This window comes from Anabrus simplex, chromosome 12 (genome assembly GCF_040414725.1).
Source record: "Anabrus simplex isolate iqAnaSimp1 chromosome 12, ASM4041472v1, whole genome shotgun sequence".
NCBI classification, from domain to species: Eukaryota; Metazoa; Arthropoda; class Insecta; order Orthoptera; family Tettigoniidae; genus Anabrus; species Anabrus simplex.
This window is the reverse complement of record NC_090276.1, coordinates 75,364,595-75,382,107: the sequence shown is the minus strand read 5'-3', so window position 1 is coordinate 75,382,107 and position 17,513 is coordinate 75,364,595. Positions and strand designations below refer to the sequence as shown.

Genomic DNA, 17,513 nt, shown 5'->3' with positions numbered 1-17,513 from the left:
GAGATAATTGAACGCAATTACAATTTTTTTCCTCTTTCCAACATATATGTTAGTGCCATCTCTTGATAAACGAAATAAGCACTCAAAGCTACAGCTGTGCGCTTATGCCAATGAGTTAAAACAACACGTATCACCTCTTCCTTTCTCTGTCAACACTGTGCATTCTTTACCTGGTACGTAGCTTGTTACCTCATGGATATGTTGCTTGTGCTTGCAGGAACCTAATCCAGAAGACCCACTGAACAAAGAAGCTGCAGAAGTGCTTCAAAACAACAGACGTCTCTTTGAACAGAACGTTCAGAAGGCGATGCGAGGTGGTTATGTAGGATCGGTGTACTTTGAGAGGTGTTTAAAGTGATAAACGAACTGTCTGAAATGGGGCTCTGTACCTTTGTTTTCAATTAAAATGAATATGCTGGTAAAGAAATTAAACTAGCAATCATTGGAGTCAAGTTATTTTAGATAAAAGAATTTGAGGGAGGAAGCCTGCTCCCTGCTGATCATATTCAAGAGAGGCAGATGGCTGTGCAGTTGAATGTGTATTTCTGCTTTATACACACCATTCTCAGCAGCAGATACATGGACACTTTTAATTTACCTGTGTAATATATATATATATAAAAAGAAAAAGGGAGTGTTCTTATTTTTTTAATTGGGACAATCATAGGATGTTCCAAAGAAATGTATATGTTCAGTTTAATTTTTATGTGTGTGTATATGGATTGTTCAGGTGCAAAAGCAGTTAAACCATTCTTTCTATTCAATCGATTTTAATATTTCATATTGTGTTACAGTCATTTTGATTAATAAACAAAATTTCATGCTCAAATAGATCCATTCACAATCAGCCATTGCAGAAACATGTTGAGTTTTTTATTTATAAATACATCAACAAACTGGACCCCTTAAATCGAAAAGAGTTTCATGCTCTAATTCTAGATAAACGTCAGTGCTGAGACATAAAAAGGGGGAGAATTCTACCACTGAACCTCAAAATCAAGAAATGTGTTCATATTGGCATTCCACATCTTATAATTGACATATTCCTAATCCCTCCCTTAAAAGTTAAAAAAAAATGACATAACACTGTAAGAAATATAAAATCGCAAGTTAAATGGTTGTAATGTAGAAGCTTTGAGAATACTAAGTGCTTTAGATGTATCTTGGAAATTGGCTCACATTCACAGGAGCTATGTATCAAAGTTTGCCTTGTTCACTTTTTGCTCGTTTATTTTATTGTAACAAAATTAAGGCACCTCTTGCAATTTTAAGCTTCACTTTGTCAATGTTCATTGCAGGGAGATGCAATCTACTTGACTTCTAGGAGAAACTCTCTCTCTCTCCCCCCCCTGTGGTTTCTGTTGATACTATTGTCAATAAATTATTAATAGGAACATGAAGAGAGAACAATTGTCTATTTTCATAGTATTTATTTTCATAATGCCAAATCCAATGCTTCCTTGCCCAAGACAACTAATTTCTCAAAAATTTACAATACAATGGGCCATAAAATCTAATATCTTAAAAAAGGAGAGAAATGTTCCAGCTGATTTCAGAAGTGGAATTAGGAATCTATTCCACTTAAGAAATTCTTGGAAACTTTCAAGACAAGTTTTAGTTAAAGCAGCAGACATTGTTTTCAAAGTACTAAAAATAGACTCTTGCATAGAATAAATCAATTTTCAATAATAACATTGATTTTTCTCTTGACATTTCAAATTCTGAACTGAGCAAGGAATTTTGAAGAGGTCCAGTGTCCCCTTGACAAAAATGTAATTGATATCACAATACTTTCAACAAATTATTAAAAAGAGATGCTTATGGTTCACGCTTGAAACCTACTCCTTAGAACGGAGAAGTCAGGGCATTTAACCGTAGTCCATTTCTTCTGCCAGTCAATAGGCAGTACATAGCTAAATGCAATTTATATGATAAATTGGTTCAATGACTTTCTACAGTCTACACCACACCACGGTTTCCACACACACAAAAAAAAAAAAAAAGCACAGGAAACTAGCAGAGGGTGTTCCAAAGAGTCTTGGTTATAGAAGAGCACATAAACCAAACGTAGGAAGATCAACGTCAAGTTTTGCTTCACTCACAACACAACTTCATAACAATTTTGAAGCAGCACCATTCACCTTTCTATCATAAATATTTTTTTAAAGTTTTCTTATTTCTATGTTTCTTTAAATCGTATATTAGGAATAAACTCTCCCATTCTAAGTGGAGAAGGTGTGCACTCAAGTACTCCTACATTCCCGACCTACAGTTGAACTACAACTGTATTTTGAATTGAGGTCTCCCATTATCTATCAAGTCATTCAAGGCACAATTCTTAAACAGTGACCAGTGTCAAAAATCTTACATGCCTCTGTAAACACAGTACTTCAGATTTACTACAAACTCAATATGAACAAGATTACATTGCCAAATTCCATGTTGCAAAGAATACATAGCACCAACTGCTTCATAGTCCATATTTGTAACAAGTTTTAAAACTAATAAGATGGTTCTCATGTCTGCTTATAAAAGCTGAGATCTTCCTCTTGTACAAGACCTATATCATAATAGAGGTCCACATTCATTTTTAAAACTTTCACAAAGTCACAGGACTTTATCTTTTCAGAGTCTAAATGCTGCAGCCTGTGAAATGTCATATTTAAACTCCCAGGCATAAAGTGTAGCTTGAGAAGGGAGTAACAATGTACCGAACTGGGCAACCCGTAGTGTGTGAATTACGGGACACTAGAGCAGTGTGTGCATTTATATTCTGTGAACATTACCTTGTAGTCATTGTTCTACCGATCACAAGAATAAACACAAAATTGAGTACCACTGGCAGTGGTTTGCAAGCAAACTGAGCAGGCAGGCTTGTAAATGCCATTCAGTTTCCCCTGAGAAGTCAAAATCACAATGGTGCATGTCCAAGCAGCTGAAAATTTCTTGCACAACACTGTCGAATAAGCTATACAAAACGCTCTCGTTAAGCTGGATCAGCATATGCAGGTTATGGAATGGCCAGCTCTGTGTCCCAATTTGACCTAGTCATTTTTTTCTGAAGGGGGATTACATTATTGCATCCACAATGAAGATGAGGTACATCCAACTATCACCGATGAATTTCATGTGTGTCAAGCTGCCTTCATCTACAGGTATGTATTGATGTGATGGTGCAGAAATATAGATTGGAAGAACTTACCAAAGGAGACGTTCCATAAATTTCCAATTTCTTTGAAATCATTTAAGAAAAGGCTAGGAAAACAACACATAGGGAATCTGCCACCTGGGCGACTGCCCTAAATGCAGATCAGTAGTGATTGTGATGATGGAGCAGAGGACGTTAAACACTTTAATGTTCATGTTACTTGATAACGACATTGGCAGTTTCTTGACGGCTTTTCTGTCATACATATTAGGATGGACCATCCTATAGATACTCGACTTCAACAAATATATTAGAATGAATCAGATTAGGCATGATCAGCTAGGAATGCACACTTTTTTTAAATCTCACCTTTAATTCATGTTAACTTTAATCACAAGCCAATAACAATGAGAAATTCCATTACCTGTTATATCACACTAACTATACCCCATCTCTAGATCTGAAACAATCTAGAGAAATTACTTTGACACATTCACTGTCAAACAAGTCAAATGACGTGGATGTTTACAGATGTTTTTTTAGAAGAGTGGTTCAAATAGTTGCTTATATTACTATCCATGGCATCTGAACACAGGAAAACTTGTTATATCGGATCAATGAAGCTTAGTTTTGGGAGTTTTGTGTTTCAAATATCCTGAAATCAAACAGGGTCCAACTTGTTTTGCAAGCTGTGAACAGGACTTCCTCTGCCTATTACTTAGCTTGGTGGTAACATAAAAGGTTTAATATTATTGATTGGTTCACAGAGATCCGAAACCCAACCCATAGCTTGGCAGCAAATGCGTTACAGAAAGTTTCAAGTATTTGAGAATCTAGTAGTGGTAGTAGTTTTGATCTTGTGAAACTCGAGAACCTATGTCATGATTTTACAATAGACCTTCACAGTTCACTGCATTTTACCATCTTTTAGTACAATCTAAACTAGCTGAAGGCTACTATCAATGATTAACAATATTCATCTGTTCATCCCTTAAAACAACAACCATCATAATCATCATCATGACCACCACCACCACAGACATTGCATCTGATGCCCTGTACTCTTTGCTACATGTGAATATAAAGCAATGTACACCAATTCCACGTTCTGTACCATCTCCTTCACCAATATTATACCAAAAATAGTTTTGAGTACCTGGGACACACCAAGTTTGTACACTTGTATCGTATCGGGCTCTGACAGTAGTGAAAATAAACAATAAGAGATACAGAGTCTTGATAAGAGAGGATTACAACAGCTGCAGCATCTACCCTTTTTGAAGCCTATACTAAATATATCAAGACTTGCAAAATCAGGGAGACCAATCTCAGGGGCAGATAAACTGTGCGTCTCCCTCGAGTGATCGAGTCACTTCTGTACACGTCAGACAGAAACTGCTTCTACCGCACTGTAACCTTACTTCAGCAGTCTCACAATAAATAGGAACAAATAAATAAATTTGGTACACAACATTTGTTTCCATAAAAAATCCTCACTTTCGAAACAGCCTTGAGTCAGTGATGGATTTTAGTAACGAGTGGGGAAGCATAACAGACTGGATGGAGATATTACCTCCAGTCGTTGAGTATTTGTTCCCCTTTTTAAAAAACCTACAGTACAATATTCCACAATCTTTTGCACATGTTAACCACACAAGAGATTTTTGAATCACACACACTGTGCAAATATGAATTTGAAAATTGTGTATGTCCTTTTTCAATCCCCTAAGTTCAACACATGCCAAGGAGAGACCTCATGTACATTTGTGTGGAACAAGAGATATCTTAAAATGTCATTCTTCTGCAATCTGAAGTCCAAAGTATAAAATCCTTCACATTCACAGCAACAAATATATATATATAGTAATATGTGTGCTCAAAGCAGAACATTAAGTCTTTTTTTTTAAACTAGGCTTTGGGTATTACAGAAAAACCAGTAGAGTGCGCACATGTATAACATAAAAACCATGCTATAATGGCTGTTCTTAAACGATCAGTGAATTCCAAAAAAATATATGTATCCTTAATTCACAGTATATACCACTTCACTATATAATAAAACTATCGGCCAAGTGGTGTACCTCCAAAATTAAATGATGTAGGCACAGTCTGTTGATTGAAAACATAACCTGAAAGAGAAAGAAAAAACATCAGGTTAAAAGGCATGAGAAAAATAACTAATACAGAAATACAACTTTTCTTTTTAAGGTTTGCATTGTTATTACACTAAGGAAGAGTTCAAAGCACTCAAGTTCATGGATAGTAAAGATGAAATAGTCCAGTTACATTTCAAAACCATTTTCATCATCATCACGACAGGGAAGTGTGCTGCTGCCACTACTGTTCATAATGGCATTGTAAAGAGAATAAAGAGACAACCATAAGGTTGCACTAAAACTGCAAAAAAAGAATTCAGCAAAATAAAACAGAGAGATTACTACAAAACTTTCAAAAAGATACTCCAAAAATATGAATGACCAACCCTCCTAACGCAGGATGAAAACTGTACGCTGGCCCATAACAACGAACAGTGGAACCTTTATTATAGTTCAAATTACGTGGTCCTGTGAGTATCCTAATTAAATCACATTGTAAAAATCCCGCATTAGAAACAATTTCCCAGGTCAACCGTCCAGAAATTTCAGTCCCATTAACACTAAATCCTCGATCAAGCACTTTTCAAGAAACTGCATCTCGTGAAAGGACTTCCACAGCATACTTTACAGATCTTGGCGTTAACGCCCCGTCATTGCGTAAGTTAGAGCAAGTACTGCACTGAAAAAACGACCGACGGTGAACTTGCATAAGGGACCATCTTAGCATCACATTCGGGTGGTATTGTTTGGGGAATCCTCGAAAATCATAAAGCAGAGAGTGGCCATGACAATAGGAAGCAGACAGAGCACATTTCGACAGCTCTACATGAAGACAGATCGAGTTTCGTCAAATGTTCGTAGTTTTAAAATGTCCACATTATGTCCAGGGTAAGATGTTTATATTTTTACTTTTTATGATTGTATCGCCGAACATGTTTTTGGCACTTCTCTCACGGCACTGTATAGTCACTGGGCATTCAGGCAGGAATCAAAACTGCTCCTTCTTAACACAAATTTAGTCATTTCCCTTTATCCAGCTGTAGCCAGGAAGGGGCAAATAGGGTTCCTTTCCACTTTCTTCGGTCTTTCCACCACTCCTCCTCGAACACCGTGTCCCAGTCCAGGTTTCTTTCTATAATGCGTTGGATAGTGTCCTTCCATCTCAATCGCGGTTGTCCACGGCCTCTCCTTCCTTGCATTTGCATTCCCATCACCTTTTTTGGCATTCTTTCAACACTCATTCGCTTTATGTGCCCAAACCATCTTAGTTGGCTCTTCTCTATCCTATCATTCATTTTTTCCACTCCTTCCCGGATTTTCTGATTTTGTCTCCTCTACTCTTCTGTATCACACTCCTCAAGAACTTCATTTCGGCTGCCTGTATTCGACTCTCATCCTTCTTTGTTAATGTCCAAGTTTCTGCTCCGCAAGTTGTTATGGGGACATAATACATCTTGTACATAGTTTCCTTTGCTTCCATTGGCAAATCTTTGTCCCATAACATGTTTCTTACACTATGAGAGAAACAGCTTCCAGCTTGAATCCTCTTACTAATCTCAGCATCCAGTCGAGCATTCTCTATTAATTCACTCCCCAGGTATTTCAACATCTCCACTACTTCCAGGGGCTTGTCTGCAAGTCTAATCTAACCTGTCCCTTCTTTCTCCCCTCTAGTCACAACAAGAGTTTTACTCTTTTATACACTTATTTTCAATCCACATTCTTCAATCTCCCCATTCACCACATCCGACTGTTCTTGAACCTTCATGTCCTTAGTATTTTATTATTATCATATACGATTATGTTATCGAGACAAGAACAGATGTTGCACCTTACAAACGTAAAGGCGTGGGAGGTCTTGGGATTGCATATTACAGTTTTGGTCCTAATATAAGACTGGGAATTTTACGTTTTTAGTGTAAAAATGCCATAAAAACTGCAGTCGTTTTATTTGCGCACATTTCATTTAAAATCTTTGTATCATTTCCCATTCGTACTGACTTGTGCAGCGATCACGTTTTCCAGCTGAGCTCAAGGTCACAAATAACCGTAATTTCTGAAGTTTTGATGATATTTTTTCTCTTTCCAATTTGATTGTGATTAGTGACTGGCAGAATGGAGTATAATGCATTTGCAAACTTTTGAGAATCAATACATTCGAAACCATATTCTCGAGTTCAAGATAACCTGTAAATGTCGATGTAGGCCTAATTTATGCAGTACAACATTTCCAGAAACTGACTACCAAATTACAATGGAAGGGATTTCGCCATCATATTGGGCGCTTCTGTATCTAATGTGCTTTATTTTATTAGATTAGAGAATTAAAAACTACTTGTGGTTGATTGCTATTTGGCTTGGCGTTATTACATTTCTCAAAGAGTCTGGCTGATCCAACTTCCTGAACTAAAAGAAGTATTCACGGAAAGCTGACCATAAAGTATTGAGATCTTAAACTCTCGTACCAGTAATTAATGTTTGAAGCCGGTCCCATGGTCTAGATTCCCAGCCAGGTCAGGCATCTTTACCTAGATTTGAGGGCTTGTTGGAGGTCCACTCTGCCTACGCATGCCCCTGCAGGTGGGGGCGGTAGAATAACACACGGCATCTCCTGCCTGTCATAAGAGGCGACTAAAGAGGGCCCCAGGGGCTCGGAACTTTGGAGCTTGGGTTGGCGACCACGGGGCCCTTAGCTGAGTCCTCGCATTGCTTCCACTTACTTGTGCCAGGCTCCTCACTTTCATCTATCCTATCCAACCTCCCTTGGTCAACTCTTGTTCTTTTCCGACCCCGACGGTATTACGTATGGAGGCCTAGGGAGCCTTTCATTTTCACGCCCTTTGTGGCCCTTGTCTTCCTTTAGCCGACCCCTTCCATTTTTCTCTGATTAGTGTTATATAGAGGATGGTTGCCCAGTTGTACTTCCTCTTTAAAAAAATAATCACCACCACCACCACCCTGCGCTTATGCGATTACCTTTAACTGAGGAGGTGGTGAGATGGGGGCTCTTGGTCGAGAGAGCCAGAAATAACGGCTGAGAGTAGAGATGGGGAGGTTCTGACCGAGTGATTCATAATGAACGCATCATTGCTCTGAACGACTGAATCATGATTCAGTGTACGAAATGAATGAACTCTTTTCTGAATTAAAAGCTGAATCGAGAGATAGCAGCCGCAACTCGTTCTTTGGTTCCTCATTCGTTCTGATCCATATTGCCAAATCGGGTATCCACAATTTTTTTAATCAATGACAACTTGTGAAGAATGACTTATTTTTTTATTTAACCTAAACTAAAAGTCTGGTTCACAAGTCAAATACTCCTAACCTAACAGGAAAAAGATATATATATATATATATATATATATATATTTAAACAAGAAATTATGACGACGTTTCAGGTCACACACTTCACGGAACTGTAATATACATTCAACTTCCAGCTCACATAAAAATGTTAGGTCAAGTTTACTTAAAGGTTCCCGTTTTCGCTCTCGTGAGCTACTGTGAACTAATGTGTGGAACATGGAAGCCTTCCCGTTCTCATTCTTAGCCCTTTGTTAGAATAGATATAAGTGATTTATTTTTTTACCTTGTCATGATGTCATGAAGTGTATATGCAAGTGGAAGTGAAATAGGCAATACAAGGCTACATTACTTATAGGAGTTTCATCATGACGACGAAGGGAGCAAATAAAGCAAGGCATAAATCCTCCAAGTGATAGATTCTTGTGAGTGTGACAATTAGGGATCTCAAAAATTAGCATATATTTACAAAGTTAAAATAATCGCATTGTATTATTCATTTTAACGATTTCAAGTTTATGAAGTCCAATTATTGTCCTTGGTTCACACACAACACAAAGTCATTGTTCAAACAAAAGCATTGTCAGTAGTTCGGCATTGCTTTCTTTTTTTTTTTTTCAAATTGCACCGTCTGTATGGAACCACTGTGTTGTAACACGCGCTCGCTATCTACATTGTTTGTTGGGTCCACAACAACTCAAGACAGTATTTAGCAAATATGCTGAACTCTGTCTGAACTGCAGTTAATGCAAGCATGACATCACATCTTTCACTTTCTTTTATTTGGGTTTGAAATGCATGTTTCAGAGAACAGTAACCAGACCATTTATTTTGTGAGAGATCTGTTACTCCAAACAATTTCTCAAGCTCATCTAATTTATCAGTGTTATTCAAAATTATATTTTTTTGGTACAAAGCTTGAGAAATTGACACAAAATGCTTATGGTAGGGGTCTAGCTTGCACTGTGAAGAATGAGCAGCTTTGACAAATGTGTGTCTACATGCAGCCTGCTGTAGAGGAGTGAGCTTAATCCAAGCATCATTAGTTGCCACACAAAAATTCCCCTCACAAATGAAGGTAAAACTGGTGTCAAGGTTATGCAGTTTGGGATAAAGGAGATGAGAGGTTGGATACAGAGACCCTTCAAGTTCAGTAAGGAGGTCAACCAAACCAGCTCCATGATCTGTGGCAAAAATCATGTGGGAGTGAAGCCTATTCACTTCTCGGTAACTCAGATCAGTCAGGTACTTAAAACCACAGTTGTTGATGTCTTTCATGTCAGATATCTTGAAAAATGTTACATCAGTAATGTAAGCACTCAAACAGAAGATAGCCTGAAACTAGCTATTCCATCGGGTTATGACAGGTGCAGGAAAAAGCTTTGCTTCCTTTGAAGCACCATACTTTGATGTTAAGAATTGTAAATAATGATATTTTCGCTTTCTTGTGTTCAAAATGCAGACTTTACCATCGCAACCACATGATTTAAATCTGTCATCACTGCGACCCAACTATTTACAACCAAGCTGATTTTATGTGCCCAGCACTGCATATGCATTAAATGATCCCCCATGACCACAGTTTTGTTTCATAACACCGGGTCATGTACGGAGTACTGTCACTAACAAACACTAACTGCGCAGAGCTTCTAAAACAGCACGAGAACAGGTTGTAGCATTTTCTGCATCAAGATAGTTCACAGAAACAACGTGCAGCTCTTTTCAATTCGGCTGGGACTTGGAATATGATAAAAAAACAACGGCCCATTCTATCTGTAGTTTCATCACAGAGTATGTTGATATTCTTCCCCACTAGAGCCTCTGCTGTTCTTTTCTGGTGGTCAGATGCAACTTCTAGAAAGAAAGAACGACCTCAAATTATAACAAAATAATTTAAAATTACTGGATCAATTGGGTACGGGTAAGATAGTTTGATATGGAAATCGCCCTCAAATTCGGTATCCTTCAATTTTGCGTGTGATTTTGATGTCGTAATACCTAAACCGTATCCCATCAATGAAATCGAAATTTATCTGGTAAATATACTTCACGTAGAGTTCTCACACATGGCAGCTCTTCATTTGAAAACTCAGTAATCCAGGCTCTTAGCTCTTTGCTTTCCAGCTTTTCCAGAGGTATATTTGCTTTGGCAAATACTTCAGCTCTGCGTTTCGAGAAGTTATCTCTGGAAAATGTTCGTCATTTACAACTATCTAACTGTGTAAGCACAGAAGATTGCTTTCTTTGAGTCGTACTAGCAGCAGGGTTTGCACTTTCGTTTCGTCGCCATAAGACCTATCTGTGTCGGTGCGACGTAAAGCAACTAGAAAAAAAAAACTTTAGTTATCGTGCCGCTTACCCACGTGTTTTTCAGATTTAACACGTTTCAGAATGCTATATTTTCCCCCCCACCCAACTCAGCAAAAAACAATACTTGCAAAACACTGTCGCTAAATCTGTGGCATATAAACCATCTTTTGCATATTGCTAAGCCCTTTCGTGCACCCCATAACCTAAACGATCGCTCGACTTTCTACTCTTCACTAATTTCAGTTAAACAACAGGAAAACAACACTGCGCCTATCTCGTTATTTCCATGACACTATTTACATTTTAATAATAATCGATACAGATTTTATTCCCCTTGCTATTCCCATTGTAAATATTGATTAAAGACAGCAATCGATTGGCTACTTTTCTTCATCGATCGGAACTGTCGAAAGATTTAGGAATCATATTTTGAGTATTTCTGACGATTTTGCCAAAATATGTTGTTTTCGCCAGTAAAATAGCACATTTGTGCAAAATTTGCACCAAAATTGCATATTCATACCAATTTCGCATTTTGGGTCACAATTCGCATTTTGTCGCACTTCTATTTATGCGTAAAAATGATTCCATATCAGAATTACCGTAGGCTTGGATTCAGTACAAGATTAAAAAATTCGCATTAATCGCAAATGCGATGTTTCCAGGTTCCTAGTGATAATGTTACTGACACAAAACCTCAGTTATTTCTTAAGCATTTTTGTAAATTGTTCCATACTTTCACCTTTGTCGTTCACCTTTCTGGTTACTATAGTTACCCTGAGGAGCAGCAGTATATTAAGGGACACGTCACCGAGCAAGTGGCTGCGCGGTTTGACTCGCGTAGCTGTCAGCTTGCACTCGGGAGATAGTGGGTTATCCTGCTTCCTTTCTACCTACTGCTATCCCATTGTCGCAATAAGACCTATCTGTGTCAGTGCGACGTAAAGAAAATTGTATTTTTTTAAAAAAGACAGATGCTTTACTTTGACAACGCAATGTCTTATTGGCGGTAATGCACTATTTAATAATTATTATATTATTGACTTTACGTCCCACAAACTACTTTTTCAGTTTTTGGAGACGCAGAGGTGCCGGAATTTTGTCCAACAGGAGTTCTTTTACGAGTCAGTAAATCTACTGACATGAGGCTGATGTATACGAGCACCTTAAAATTCAACAGGACTGAGCCAGGATCGAACATGCCAAGTTGGGGTCAGAAGGCCAGTGCCTCATCCATCTGAGCCACTCAGCCAGGCAATGCGTTAATTTGCTTTTTGTAAGTCTTCTGGTATTTACTGTTTAGGAACCGTTATTTTTGCCAAATTGACCATGATCCATTTGAGGATGACATTACATCCATAGTCTTACATTTGAGCACAGATTTGTTTCCTATTATTTCACTGCCTACTACGAAGTGAGTGACCTGGCTAAAATTGCTATCTAATGAGTAGCTTGTGAATATAATGAAAATCATACGGAATGTTAAGAACAATCGAAGTTCAAAAAACCATAACTTAGCAGTTGCTTTGTCACGGTTGACTATTTCACAGTCAGATGATCACGTTTACATTTGGTTTCAGATATTTTAAAGATATATCTTCACTAAAAAAGAATTAAAAGTAAGGAAAAGAAAAGCTGCTGTCAATATTCACTTTCGAATTGCCACATAAATGTTCATATCTACAATCAATTTAAAATTCAAATGTCATATAATTTTGAATGGTAGCTTTGAAGAATGCACGTTACATCCTTAAAATCACAGTTAAGCATCGGCAGTTCCTCACCTTCTTAGGTTTGGAGAGGATTAATCGGACAGTGGTTCGACTCAAAAAAGGATATTACTCTTGTTAAAATGCTTTCGGCTCTCCGCCACGTGGGAATCGAATGAACGAATCATTACATAAAATCAGCTTCATGGTCCGTATCGCACTTCAATAGATTCACAATTAAGTATTTATTTATTTTCCACCTAGTCGATACAATGATTGCTTAAGGCAATTTTTAATGGTCAAAAGTGGTACATGTTTCGTATATTATCAACATCTTCAGCCACATAACACTGTTTAGATGAAAAATATATAAAATTGACAAAGTAATGCTTTAGAGGAAGTGTCCTTAAAATTAACATAAGATTGACAAGATTAAAACAAACAAATAACTCAAAAGAAAATATATAAATTATTTCTACAATAGAAAGCAGTCGTCAAGGAAACACTTGTACAATATTCCATAGAGAAATTGTCCTAATAAATATTCTTTTCTTAATAATTCATGAAAAAAGATCAATTTATAAATTAAAAATTATAAAATTTATAAGTAATTATCGAAATGAAGAAATCCTGATATCACAGTGCGGCTCTTAAATATAACTAATTCCTAGTTGTCAAATCTTATTAAGCCTGCTTTCCTTTGGAACAGTAACTCCTGTCATTCTTTCACAGTTTTGCGCCGGGTGTAATATTGATGATGCGTTCTTCCTTGCTCTTGCACCTGAGGAGGTGGAGGAGCGGGGGATATAGGTGTGTCAAGAACTTCCTTGCTGTCACCTATAGCTTCAACTGAGGAGGAATAAGTTGTAGGGCTATCTGTAGGTGGAGAAATTCCAATTCTTTTTTCGTGATCCTTCTCAAGCATTTTCAAATATACTAGAATTTGATAATATAATGGATTCTTATATTCTACAGCCTCATTAAGGTTATCATTTTTCTTTACAAGTTGGTCTAGATGAATGTACAGGTCTTCATATGTGTTCATTAAGCTGCCCTTTTTTAACTTTTTTATGATGGTCAGGTCTTGTTCTATGTTGGTAAATTTATGACCTGTGGCAGTCATGTGTGATCCCATTGCTGAGAATCTTCTATGTTTTTCGGCATTCACATGTTCCAAATATCTAACTTTAAAATTGCCGAAAAACATAGAAGATTCTCAGCAATGGGATCACACATGACTGCCACAGGTCATAAATTTACCAACATAGAACAAGACCTGACCATCATCATAAAAAAGTTAAAAAAGGGCAGCTTAATGAACACATATGAAGACCTGTACATTCATCTAGACCAACTTGTAAAGAAAAATGATAACCTTAATGAGGCTGTAGAATATAAGAATCCATTATATTATCAAATTCTAGTATATTTGAAAATGCTTGAGAAGCATCACGAAAAAAGAATTGGAATTTCTCCACCTACAGATAGCCCTACAACTTATTCCTCCTCAGTTGAAGCTATAGGTGACAGCAAGGAAGTTCTTGACACACCTATATCCCCCGCTCCTCCACCTCCTCAGGTGCAAGAGCAAGGAAGAACGCATCATCAATATTACACCCGGCGCAAAACTGTGAAAGAATGACAGGAGTTACTGTTCCAAAGGAAAGCAGGCTTAATAAGATTTGACAACTAGGAATTAGTTATATTTAAGAGCCGCACTGTGATATCAGGATTTCTTCATTTCGATAATTACTTATAAATTTTATAATTTTTAATTTATAAATTGATCTTTTTTCATGAATTATTAAGAAAAGAATATTTATTAGGACAATTTCTCTATGGAATATTGTACAAGTGTTTCCTTGACGACTGCTTTCTATTGTAGAAATAATTTATATATTTTCTCTTGAGTTATTTGTTTGTTTTAATCTTGTCAATCTTATGTTAATTTTAAGGACACTTCCTCTAAAGCATTACTTTGTCAATTTTATATATTTTTCATCTAAACAGTGTTATGTGGCTGAAGATGTTGATAATATACGAAACATGTACCACTTTTGACCATTAAAAATTGCCTTAAGCAATCATTGTATCGACTAGGTGGAAAATAAATAAATACTTAATTGTGAATGAACGAATCATTTTAGTGTATCTATTCGAGAACTATTTAAAATAGCTTTTACTGAGTCCGCCTTGAGTATACACCTTATGAGAGAAAACTATTTATTTTACCATACATGTTCCGGGAAAATCATCCATTCCCTTGATCAGTGATGTCACTTCAAGGAATAGATCCCCCATCTCTAGCCGAGAAGATTCTTCACACTGACCATGCCTCACCTCGTAATCTGCAGGCCTTCGGGCTGACCAGTGGTAGCTTAGCAGGCAAAGGCCCATTGGGGCTGTAGTTTGGTTTAGGAGTGTTTGTAAGATTATAATTATACACATTTCATTTTTGTAATGTTTAGCCAAATTGCTTATGGTTTTCATTCCCAGATTTTCCGTTTTCCCGTGTTGTACATTTTTTTGGGGGTCCTAAAAAAAAAAAGGATAATTGAGGTTCCACTGTATTTAAATATTTAGCCACGATTTCCATAAACTCCTCAATTATGCAGAACCAACAGAACTACAGTAGAGTCTCGCTCATCCGACCTTCGCTTATCCGACATTCCGTGTTATCCGACACTGGTAGACTTAATTTGAACTTTTGGTGGAGACTAAATTCAGGCACACCCGCTGTGGAGGGTGCGACTATGGGACAAGCACTGGCCTGACCGCTGGCGGTAGGACAGTTTTTTTCTCAAGGACAGGTGCAGTGAGTCTTCAGTCAATGTAGTATTGGTTGGGTGCGGATGTTCTAGTTTTCATATCCTCTGTGAGTATAGCGAGTAAATGGAAGAAAGTGATTGTTTCTATAGAAGACGAGTGCATTAAAGAGACTGGACAAAGGGGAAATTCTTCAAAATGTGGCTCCAGATTATGGATGTTGGATGTGTTACTGTGGCAGACTGGAAAAAACAGAGGGAAGAAATTTAAAAGTGGTGCTCTACCAGAGCAGAGCAAAAATGAAAAATGTGAGTCCGAAAAAGTAAGTGAAGCGCTATTTATTTGGTTATCTCAACACCGGGAGAAGGACCTGCCAATATCTGGCCCCATTCTACAGGAAAAGGCTGCGTATTTCCAGAAGGGGTTTAATGAAGGGGGCCGTAATTTTCCTGCCAGTGCTGGGTGGCTTGATCGGTGGAAAAAAAGGTACGGCATTAGGCAGCTTAATATCTGTGGAGAAAAGTTTCCTTTCGTAAGACATCTGGAATGTTTTCGTTCAATACTGCATGTACTGTACAATTGAATTGATGATTCAATAAACAGAGTACCGTAAAACATGTCATTGTTTTAGTACTAGAGTATAGCCTTGATGATTGTTTCAGTTCATTTTAGAAGTTATTCTGTATTATCCGACATTTTCGATGATCCGACGTACTCCAGGTCCCGTTTAGGTCGGATAATCGAGACTCTACTGTACTTAACTTGGACACCAATACTCAAATAACACCACTACTGCCAGAAAACACCAATCCCCCAACAACAAAATATAGCAGAAGTCCGTTATAGCGAGAATTCATAAACGCAAAAAATTTACTCACTACAGCGGATTGTCGTTATATCCAATTTTTCGGACAAGTAGGAAAGGAGGTGTGCACAGATTCATCTACAGCCAAATATGGTTATTGCACATCACAGGAATATGAAGAATACCTTTTACTACAGCACTGCTCCATTTTTTCATATTTTCCTTGTATGGATTGGAAAGACAGAAGACTGGTAAAAATAAAATCTGTACACGGATCAGAGATGGGGAACACAATAATGAAAGAAGTTAGACAAGGGTGCACCTCTCTCCTCACCGGCTGGATCTTCAAGTAACACCACCAAAGGATACGCAGTTACATGGACACCACAATAATAGATGGATGTGTCATAATGAAGTGATGAGAGGAAAAAGAATATAACCATGAAATTTGTTAAGAATGAACAGACAATGAATCAAACGCTAATGATTAATTGCAGTTTGTCTCTCTTATTCAAATCCCCCATATAGGTGGTGGCATTGTGTAGCAAGCCCCTTAGCGACCCATCTCCAGAAGTCTAGCCTGTATATGGTAGAAAATTCTCTGAAGGCAGGTCTCTTGCTGATCTACCCATCTCAATGGAGCATGTTCTGGGTTTTCAGCCAGCGACTTTTCCTTCAGTGATTGTCTTCTGATGATCTGGCCAAAGTACCCGAGCTGTTGCTACTTCATAAACGTCGACAGCCTTGTTCTCTGACGTGAGGCTGCTTCAAAGTACCTGAGCTGTTGCTACTTTATATATGTTGATAACCTTGTTCTGACACGAAATTGCTTCAACGTCAACTCTGATCAGTGTGCCGTCCAACGCATTCGCAACATTCTTCAGGAACATAGTTAATCATACAGCCTTCTGTCATCTTTTAAGTCTGGGTTTCTGCTGCATCAATGGCAATGGGAAAAATGAGTCTGCACAAGCATACATTTCGTCATTACATGGAGGGAGGTGTTTTTCCATACGTGAGTAAGCTTTACTGTCGAACTCCTTGCCATCATGACATGAATGTGGATCTCCGATATTGGTGAAGCCAGATACAAGGTAGCACTTCGTACCTGACAACCCAAGTGATATCAGGCAGATTGTTGTTCAGGCGATCAACAATCATCATTTTGGTCTTCCTGGTGTTGATCTGAAGTCCATTCGTCTATCCTCTGCATGATAATTACTAAAGGTCAGCACAAGCTATAGACTATCAAAGTATGTCAGAACTATGGAACAAGTATTTAGAGAAAGAAAAAACGTTCAAATATTGAGGAGTATTAATAAGAAAGAACATGATATAAAGTCAAGAAGTAAAGGTTAGAATGACAATAGGCATAG

The 17,513-nt window shown here is 37.7% G+C and overlaps 2 protein-coding genes across 2 annotated transcripts in view; one reads left to right on the top strand and one right to left on the bottom strand.

The window, feature by feature from the left end:
* UbcE2M (NEDD8-conjugating enzyme UbcE2M) overlaps positions 1–630 on the top strand; it is a 30,861-nt gene extending 30,231 nt beyond the window's left edge. The window contains exon 4 of the mRNA XM_067156337.2: positions 218–630. Within this exon, the coding sequence (XP_067012438.1) occupies positions 218–358 (141 nt within the window). The 3' untranslated portion in view covers positions 359–630. The remainder of the gene's footprint in view (positions 1–217) is intronic.
* A 1,786-nt stretch (positions 631–2,416) lies between these two features.
* msk (importin-7 msk) overlaps positions 2,417–17,513 on the bottom strand; it is a 198,093-nt gene continuing 182,996 nt past the window's right edge. The window contains exon 23 of the mRNA XM_067156336.2: positions 2,417–5,277. Within this exon, the coding sequence (XP_067012437.2) occupies positions 5,210–5,277 (68 nt within the window). The 3' untranslated portion in view covers positions 2,417–5,209. The remainder of the gene's footprint in view (positions 5,278–17,513) is intronic.